Raw genomic sequence first — 10,284 nt, forward strand, 5'->3', positions numbered from 1 at the left:
CGCAAAGAAATAAGAGTTATCGAATCTCGCAGCATGAATCAACCCGACCAAGAAAAAATGATCCAGCGTGGTCAATGAAGAAACCGAGCCAACACAAAATGTTAGCCGCCAACTTTAGCGATGTTAACCCTCTGCAAAGAACCTATCCCATTTAAGGTCTCTCAGATCAGACATCAGTGATGGGTTGAATAGGGGGAAAAAATAGCACACAATGCCCTCCTAAATGAAATTCTAAATGTAACACTAATAACCACAGTCCTACTTCTTTCCCTAACCTTATCCATGAGCGTGGGAATATACATATTATTATATAGGGCACCTTATATAATAATAAATATAATCTAAAATCCCAACCCTTACTCCCCTCCTAACTATAACTGTGACCATAAGAAAACTTCTAAATATAACCCTTCCTCTAACTCTAACCCTAACCCTAACCCTAACTATAATTGTAACCCTATCCCTACCACTAATTGTAACCCTGAATCTAACTCTACCATAATTGGACTTTAACCCTAACTATAACTATAACCCTAAACCTAACTCTAACCTTAACCGTAACCATAACCGTAACCCAAAACCTAACCCTAATCGTAGCTAGGATTCTAATACTCTGTCTACCCCTAACTCAAACTATAGCCCTAACTATACCTCAAACTCTAACCGTAACTCATATTCTAACCCTAAACCTAACCCTAACCTTGACCCTAACCCTAACCCTAAGCCTAAGCCTAACCCTTTGTCTACCGCTATCTCTAACCCTAACCCTACCCCTAACTCTAACCCTAAATCTAACTCTTTCTGTAAATCTAACTCTACCATAATTAGACTCTAACCCTAACCCTAACCCTAACTCTAACCTTAACCCTGACTCAATCCCCTTACCCTAACCTTAACATTGATATAACCCTCTCTATATATAACCCTAACTCTAAATATAAACCTAACCCTAACCCTAACCCTAACCCTAAATCTAACTCTAACCCTAACTGTAAGCGTAACCCTACCCCTACCCATAACTCTAACTGTAAATCTAACTCTACCATAATTGGATTTTAATTTTAACCCTAACCCTAACTCTAACCCTAACCTTGACTCAAAACTCTAACCCTAACCCTAACTCTAACATTAACCCAACTGTAAAATTAACTCTATTGGTAACTCAAACCCTAAAACTAACCCTAATTCTAACCCTAACTCTAACTCTAGCTCTAGCTCTAACCCTAACTCTAACCATAACTCAAACTCAAACCCTAAACCTAACCCTAATCCTAACCCAAATTATAATGCTCTGTCTACCCCTAACTCAAACTATAACCCTAACCCTAACTCAAACTCTAACCCTAACTCATACTCTAACCCTAAACCTGACCCTAGCCCTAACCCTAACCTAGAACCTTACCCTAACCCTAAACCTAACCCTATCTATAACCCTAATCCTAACCCTAACTCTAATCCTAATCTTAACCCTAATTCTAATCTTAACACTAACCTTAACCCTACTCCTAACTCTAACCATAAATCTAACTCTACCATAATTAGAATCTAACCCTAACCCTAACCTTAACCCTAGCTCAAACCCTTACCCTAACTTTGTCCCTAACCATATATCTACGTATGACTATAACATTTTACATTACAATATCCCAAAACTAAAATATATATTTTTATCTAAATTAAACTCCTTATATTAAATTTAAAATAATATTTGACTCAAACCTTAACCGTAACCCTAACCTTAACCATGAGCATTACTCTAACCCTAACCTTAACCATAAACATAACTCTACACCTAACTCTAACCCTAATTCTAACTCTACCATAATTGGACTCTAATCCTATCCCTAACCCTAACTATAAGCATAACTCTAACCCTAGCCTTAACCATGAGCATAACTCTAACGTTAGCCTTACTATAACCCTAACACTAACCCTAATCATAACCATAACCATAACTCTAACCCTAACCTTAACCATGACCATAACATTAACCCTAACCTTAACCATAAACATAACTCTAATCTAAACCATAACCATAACTCTAACAATAACCATAACCATAACTCTATCCCTAACCTTAACCATAGCTCAAACCCTAACCCTAACTCCAACCCTAACTCTAATGCTAACTCTAACCCTAATTCTATCCCTAAGGTTAACATTAACTATAATTGTAACTTTGTCCCTAACCATATATCTATGTATGACTATAACATTTTACATTACAATATCCCAAAAATAAAAAATATATTTTAAATCTATATTAAACTCCTTATATTAAATTTTTAAAAATATTTTGAAGCATAATTTTATACTAACTTCATACAACTCTAATTAAAAATCAATTAACAAATTTATAGTAACCTTATCAAAATAAAAAATAAAAAGTAAATATTTTTCCTATTGCGCCGCGACTAGCTATATATACCTCTATATATATTACGCCCAGAGTAATCGTTCTCGAGGCGCCTATTTTTATTTTCATTAATCCCAACTTCGATTAAAATAACTTTGGGATTAAATAAAAATAGGCGCCTCGAGAACGATTACTCTCCGCGTAATATATATAGAGGTATATATAGCTAGTTTATATATATTGATAACACAATGTCCAAATCAAATATAATAGCTTAATGGTTTCTGGTTTCAGAAAATCTAGTACATGGTTGTAAGTTCAAGTTTAAAACCTCGGACATATTGTATGAACAGGGTACATAACCCTGAGTGGTGCAGGTAATGCAAGAGCATATTTTACAACAAATTCAACGCGTAACACCTACAGGTTTGAAGAATGTTCAGTTGTATAGTATCCCATTTATCTGTCATTTGTGTAATGCCCAAAAAAAATACATGGAAACCATTAAGATGAAAGAACATGGAGTCGAATAAAAAAATACGAAAGTACAAAAACTTGCAGCAGATTAAAGTTCAACAATTACCAGACCGTATTCTGTAGCTTGTTACTAATTGTTGGTAAAATTAATATAGTTTCAAACACGTGCAACATCTGAGCACACATACAAATAACGCATAGCAAGCCGATAGCATGCTGTACTTCAATTTCCATTGAAACACAAGATGCTTCAAATATGGAATTTTTCTTGTAATAATGATATTTACACAAGTAGTCTCTGTTGATGAAGTTAATGACGTTTATAACCTATAATCTCCGACTGCAAGGTGGAAGCATAAGCATTTCACAAGCCTTTCTTTTCTCAAATCTAGAAAACTAAATATAAAAACACAGAAAAATAAATGTAGTCTAGAAAGAGACCCAAAGAACAAGAATGACATGATGGGTAAGTTACAGTAGCTGCATTGAAGAAAAAGAAGATGAATAATAGCAGCAAAGCACATAATGAAGAAGAAAAGTAAAGAATATGAGTGTTGGGAATAAATGATAGAAATGATGAGTTTAGGTGGTGTGATGCATCAAGTGACGCTGTTGATGATCGGAAGCTGCAGCCTCACCTGGAGATGATGATGGGTTCAGTGTCATTTCCAGCAGGGACTCTCTCAATTGCTCTGCTTGAATTATTTCTTTGTCCCTCATCTGCAACCACATAATTTGTCAGAAAAAATCATTTTAAGACCAATGGCGAAATTAACAATTTAATTTGTTTGTGTGATAGTTTAGATATTGGAAACACACCTCCGCGTTAAATACATTCAGAACCAGGCCTCTGAAGGAGGTAATGTTGGCGTTCAAAATGTCAAGCCCTAATCTATCCATTGCTTGCATCAGTTTAACAAAACCACCATCTCGTTTCTCACTGAATATCCTCAGGTTGAACACGTGTGTATCCAGCTGGCTTACATCAATCTGTACCACCCAACAAAATTGTGAGTTTCATCATACTTATTCATGCTAAAGTTGGGCAGATGATATAATTACATGCTAGGTATGAAGAGAAGGAAAACTGGTGTGATATTTTCTGTTGGAACCTAACAATCTCTACTGTATCTCAATGAGGAACAGTATATTTAATAGTATGACAAATATTGGCAAATGTAGGCTTGACTCTCTTTAAAAAAATTAAATTTGGTGTAAATTTTGTCATTGAAAATGCCTCACCATAGAAAGTGTTTTTTTACTTGTTAGATTAATTAAAATAAACTAATTTAAATAATACAGTGCTTCTCCAATATAATAAATGGAATTAAGTATGGTACCTGCATTGTATGAACCATCTCTTCTGCTGGTTCATTCGCTGTGGATTTAGTGACATCTGATTTTGCTGAGCATCTTGCTAGGGTTTCTTCTTCTATAGTCTGTTGCACACCATTTTCAAAATGAGGAGGAGACCCAGGGTTGGCTGCTTGCATGTCCATTTCATTCAGTTCTTCCTGCAGCTCTTTAACCTGTTGCTGCAGTTGCTTGATATAATCAATAGCATCCCCCAATATAGAGGCCCTGTCCATCTGCACTCAAACAAACTCTTTCTTTTTAAAAATAAATTAAATAGTGAGAAATATATCAGGACAATTGACATCCATTCAAAATTTCAAACAGATTTTAGAGAACTTAAGACAATGTAAATACTCATTAGTCTTTAAAAAGGTTTTTTATTTTGGAAATTCAAAGCTTCATATAAACAATTTTCCAAAAATTCAAAGCTTCATTAAACAATTTTCGTAGGGATAGGGCATATCTCAACTGGGTGCCTCAAACTAAACCGGTGGTACTAATTTGGATATTGAGTGTTTATCAGCAAACAATCACGAGCTACTTAAGCTTTAAAAATTTAGGCATTAATGGTATTTTACCCATCACATATTAGAAACATAATTACCTTTATACTGTAGAAGAGAAGTTTATGAAATTCGATTGAGATTGCCTGAACAATATTAACATAGGATTTTAATTTCTGAAATAAAAGAAATTGTAGAAAAAAGAATACCTTGGTGATCTTGGGGACTAGAGCACGCAATGCATAAAGCCGTTCATTGAGCTTTTTTCTCCTCTTCCGTTCAGCTACAAGGTTTTTGGAGAGATGTCTTCTTCCGGAACGGCTAACTAATTTCTGATCATCAACATCATCCTCCATCTGATCACTGCAGTCTGAGGAATCTGCTCGTATAAATTCGTGCTTCACCTCTTTGTCATGGTTTTCTTTAGAGAGCTGCGAACTGGTCCTCATGATGGGTATATGTAGGCTTGCAACAGCAGCCTGAATATTGTTATTGTCTTGTTGTAATGGATGATCGTTAGTGGGTTTATCCGAATGATTGATAGAATCAGCAGAGCCTTCAAAGAAGTCGTTTTTCAGGGGCTTGCTATTATTACTGTCTTGCAATTGTTGACCGAGGAAGTTGAGATGAATAGACAGCTGAGACTCTGATAAAGCCCTGTCAGCAGCCGAGGAGTCCCAAGGTACAGAAGAATCTGTCGCTGTTACAGGAAGCCAAGGCAACGTACTAGCCGTTTCACTCACGGATCCAAATCCTCCGCCTGCTGAACCTGACACGCCGAACAAATTGTTGGACTCTGCATACATTTGGGAAAGCCACAGATCTGACTGTGTCAATACAATTTGTACAAGCGATGCGTCTTCTGCAACCTGCGAGAGTGTTGAACTGAATTAAATACACATAAAGTTAATATATAACGAGAATATATAGGAGGCTAGTACGTGACTAGGTTTTGAAGGCTTACAGGTTTGCAAACAAAGAGCTCTACAAGGCCGTTCCGGACAGGGATGAGGACTCTAGTTTGCACTGCTTCCTGACAATGAAATCAAGAAAAGGCTGGTGAGAATAATCATGGACTGGAACTATTGTCTTTTTGGTTAAGGACACAAGGAACTCACCTGTCCAGCGTTTGGGTCTGCAATGTTGGGAAAGTTCATCCACCTCGCTTGCCCTGATAAGAACACCTGTCCTTGAATCCTGAACGCGAATTAACATAATGATTAGAATTTGAAACTTCTCACTTTCAAAGAAGTGCAAATACCTACTGCTATTAGGTGAAATGATAGTAATTTGTTAGGGAAAACGGTGAAGGTGATATCGAACCGTTTGAATGATTAACTGGGTTGTGTTATTTTTGTATTCTGCTACGCCAGATTATGGCCTATTTAGAGATTCAATCCATAGCTATCTTTTGCGGGTCATACGTGGTGCTTATTACAGTAAGTGTATAATCCGGTATATTTATGTTTCAAATTTAGGGTGTTCCCAATGCCATCATATATATGTTAAAACCACACATTTCTTTGCAATGATCAAGAGTTTTGACCATCGCAAATAAAAAGTTTCCCTGTGTTTCAGTTACTTCCTAACTAAATTTAAGTTTGCACCCAGGACACCTCCTGTTAGTCCTCGGATGGAGATATGTTGGCAATAACCTGAAACACGATAAGATTCTTCATTCTAAGTGGTTGAATATAACTGGAAATTTTCAGTAGGATGAATTTGCAAGGAAGAAGAAACAACTAGTTTTAAATAGCAGAAAACATACATAAATTTAAAGCTCCAGGAATGAAGGTTGCGAGGACAACTGGGGAGAACAATGCTTGGAGAATCATGTATGGCAACAAACAAACTTAAATAGATTTATTTTGAACTGTGAAAAGATATTTCGCTACCAAGGAATATAAACCTGTCAGTATATAGGTTCATTGAATGACAGTATTCTTTTTAAGTCCTGACGAATTGTCCGAAACCGCAGTAGCCTTTGTTGTAAATATTGCACAAAGCTTGATTATTCCAAGTACATTCAACTCACTCTTGTCTCTTTCTGCAGCTTGAAGTGAAACTGAGGTTCATGCGTTTGACGGTCAATCTCGAATCCCAACAGTGATTTGGGCAAATAACGTAATTTATTTTGTGAAGAATAAACATCTGATTTTCGTAACAACCCATCCTAAAACACATATCATTACGATAATATTCGATCTTCTAAATAATTGTACTTTTTAGGAAAGACGTTGTGTATTCCCTCTGGGCTGAGCCATTTGTAACTAACCGAACTAGGGTTCCAAGCGTATCTTATACGATACAAATATATAAAACGGAAGTCATGTGGTTTTAGCAATTACATTGATTTAAATCGTGCTTTACGGTTGATTCACCTTCTAGGAAATTCTAAAATTAATGGCTAAGAGAATGGGCTGGCGGTGGCTCTATTAAATGCATTAAAGTGCTAGGGCTAAAAGTGGAAGCTTTCGATCCATCGATATTTGCAAATAAATCGTGACGATCTTGTCAAAGATGCATAATTGGAGAGTTTTAATTACCCTGTATCTAATGGAATTGAGGAAGGAAAATCTGCTAAGAGGTCGCATGCAGTAGTTCTGGGATGTTGAACAGTCGAATCCCGGCACCCGCATCCTTCAAAATAACGAGGCGAAAAGAAAACGTGCGACTCTGAGAAAGGATTTTGAAATCCATGTCCCGATTCATCTGCTCCACTACAGCAGCAACCGATCCATTCTAGGCACCTGCACAAATCGAATAATGCAAATGATCACATTCATGATATCTGTTAATTTAAAGCAAACAAATTTTCTTTTTTGACACACCTATAAAGAATCTTCAATTAGAATTTAATTCATACCGTTGATCCTCGCTGATATTCCAGTAAATGAGGTAATCCCAGCGTTTTGCTCCAACCAGATTACGCAGCCGTTCTTGCGGCCCCAGGTGGAATGCTTTTGACATGTTCACCGATCCGCCCCTGCGCGTCCACGCAATTATGACTTAGAAAATGCGTTTTTGAGAAAGAAGTTCAAATTACAGACACGGGAGCAAAAATTACACTTGAATGTAAAGCTTCTTGTCTGTATTCAAGATTTGAGATAAATCTTTGCGATCTTTTTCGTTTTCAGAATAAATTATATAATGGAGTATAATCTGATCTAATATGTTGATAAAATCAACTTCAAACAATTTTTAAAAAATATATGAAATCCTAATTACAAAAATCTTATTTGAAGCCAAAATTCCAATTTACAGACCTTAAAATATAGAAATTTTGATTTGAACTTTTTGTGATCTAATTTTATCAGGATATTAAATATTAGTTTCTATCTTTTTCAGCATGCTCGTAATGGATCAAGTAATATAATTTAACCTAAAGTGTTGATGAAATCTATTTATAAAGTTTTTCCTAAAAGCTCTAGATTCAATTTAATGTACTATGAAAACATTTACATTAAAAATCATTGCATCATTTTGCAAAATTTACAGTTAATTGCAGGGTTGAGCATGTCGAATTGCAATTAGCAACTAAAAATTAAAGAAATGAACCAGGCGAAGCTGTAACAAGCAAGGTATCAGAAAGTTCAAACACAGAGGGCTGATAGGTCGATAATAAAACATTTAAAATATAAAAATGGAAAGTCTTTACTTGTTCAACTCCTAAAATTCATGAAAAATCACATAAAGTCTAACTCCTTAAGAACTAATTTACGAAAAATCAAAATAAGTTCGAGAAACAGAAATCAGCTGGATCCATAAAGACTGGAGGACTGGAGGTTCGGGAATTCAAATCTTTGTATATCCAGAGCAAAATGATACTAACAAGAAATGTTTCTATCGTAAAGCAGACTACCAGAGTGCTTTGTTATAAAGAGAACCTGTAATTTGATAGTATAGTACCCTAATATGCACGAGAAACCCTAGGCTTCTTTCTCTTAACTAATTATGGAGTAATAAAGGCTCCAAATTTCGAGTATTCCCATATCCAGAGCAAAGGTTAAGGGTCGGGAATTCGAATCTTTGCATCCTCAGAGCAAAGGGGCGTAACTATCTTCATAACAAGATTTGCAAGTTATGAAAACGCCATAGATAAGAAGAGGGCTGATAGTTTTACAGGAGAATACCCCAATCTGCACATGAGAAATCTTAGGTTCGCCTCTCAACCGATCTGTGAAAACTAAAGAAAACTCCAAAGCGAAAAGTCTGGTCCGATCAAGAAAAATATAAAGCTAGCGCGAAGAATTCAATTCTCCGTATCTACACAACCAAGGGGGTTGAATCATTAATCGAAAAAACAAGAATTCAAGAATATCTTGCCATCATAATTATGCCGCGTTTGTGGAAATCCGGCAGGGACATGAGCCGATTATAGTAATTCAGGTCAAGCTTTTAGAAACTCTCACTTTAACCTTGTTCTAATCAGGGTTTGGGCTTATCAGGGGCTTTCTGTACAAATCGCTCAGAAATTTCACGTTCTCAAATTGTGCGGTGCGACAAGCGAGAATCACAAGGGAAAAGAAGAGAATTTGCCGTATCAGCCACCAGTGGGGCCCGAAGAACAAGAAATAAGAATATTCTGGAGAGAAGACGGCCATATTTTCTCTGTCTGGTGCCGCGAATCCCCTCTCAGAAAGGATCTGTCAGGGAAACAATTACTGTTAGTACGCGTGCTACGCAATCAGCCATTTGCCACAGTGGAAGCAGATGCCTTTGTCTATCCGTGCCGCCATTCTCATTTTTTGTCCAAATTCCAACCTTTCTACTGATCATGAAAGCAATCGTTAACGGCAATCAAGATTAATATCATCACCGTCATCACAATCACATCACAAACACAGAAAACACTATAAATCCATTAAAATCAACCAAAAAACCTCACCTTTCAAGCATTTTCTGCTTCTCCTCCTCCCGCTTTTGATGATGAGAACTTTAAAACAGCCAAGAATGGGCGAGGCAGAGGAAGAATATAAGGAAGAGTAACAGTTAAGGCATTGTTTTGCGTGGGAGAAGTAGGTGGCAGGCAGTGAAGGTGTGAAGAATTTGCATCTTCTGTTATTTGACAAAGGTAAAAATAAAGTAGGAATAATTACCATGATTCATCATCATATTGTTTTCTGTTTTGTCTCTTAACATTTTCCAATTAATGTTCGTTAATGCAACAGTTCCGTTAGTAACTGATTATAAATGCTGGATGCTGCGAAAATAGAAAATGTACTGAGATGCCACTTACTTATTCGTCCTCTACTGCAAAATTCAAATACATCCAATTGAAAAGAATGGCATGACGTGTGTACTTTGCCTCTTCTGTTAATTTTTTGGAGGAGGATATCGCAGATTCATTCATGCTTCTCTTTCAGCTCCATGTTTTTGCCTCATAATTTCGGTTCTATCAATTCACATTCCTCGCGACCAAATTAATCCAAAAACAAATTTGATCATGAATCTTGATTTTCAATACAGAATTCCGTGGTCAAATGACTCTAATTTGCCATTCATCAAAAATTGTTGAAATGCTGATGCATCTTTAGGTTCCAAACAATTTATAGCTAACGTTGATTACACCAATATGATAAAAAAAATATT

General features: G+C 36.3%; 1 protein-coding gene across 2 annotated transcripts; it reads right to left on the bottom strand.

Annotated features, from left to right (window-relative positions):
• Nucleotides 1-2,957: 2,957 nt before the first annotated feature.
• On the bottom strand, nucleotides 2,958-9,641 carry LOC149555573 (transcription factor ABORTED MICROSPORES-like). 2 transcript variants are annotated; one of them, XM_089829690.1, is made up of 10 exons: nucleotides 9,581-9,641; nucleotides 7,559-7,678; nucleotides 7,239-7,442; nucleotides 5,811-5,889; nucleotides 5,657-5,725; nucleotides 4,902-5,561; nucleotides 4,174-4,422; nucleotides 3,653-3,823; nucleotides 3,472-3,553; nucleotides 2,958-3,173 (listed from the first exon to the last, which is right to left on the bottom strand). In XM_089829690.1, the coding sequence occupies exons 1-10, from the start codon at nucleotides 9,589-9,591 to the stop codon at nucleotides 3,154-3,156; spliced, it is 1,665 nt and encodes a 554-aa protein (XP_089685816.1). In that variant the 5' UTR covers nucleotides 9,592-9,641; the 3' UTR covers nucleotides 2,958-3,153. The 2 variants fall into 2 exon arrangements, with proteins under 2 accessions (XP_089685816.1, XP_089685815.1); XM_089829689.1 differs by lacking the exon at nucleotides 2,958-3,173 and having other exon boundaries at nucleotides 3,333-3,553.
• Nucleotides 9,642-10,284: the final 643 nt, after the last annotated feature.

The sequence above is a fragment of the Cupressus sempervirens genome, chromosome 5 (assembly GCF_028749045.1).
Source record: "Cupressus sempervirens isolate cs-2001-9-10 chromosome 5, ASM2874904v1, whole genome shotgun sequence".
Classification (NCBI taxonomy): domain Eukaryota; kingdom Viridiplantae; phylum Streptophyta; class Pinopsida; order Cupressales; family Cupressaceae; genus Cupressus; species Cupressus sempervirens.

Excerpts from the sequence above, each read along its gene's own strand:
- LOC149555573 (XM_089829689.1), bottom strand. Across the intron at positions 7,443-7,558 it reads AATATCAGCGAGGATCAACG|GTGCCTAGAATGGATCGGTT; the intron begins GTATGAATTAAA and ends CGATTTGTGCAG. Across the intron at positions 5,726-5,810 it reads CAGACCCAAACGCTGGACAG|GAAGCAGTGCAAACTAGAGT; the intron begins GTGAGTTCCTTG and ends TTTCATTGTCAG.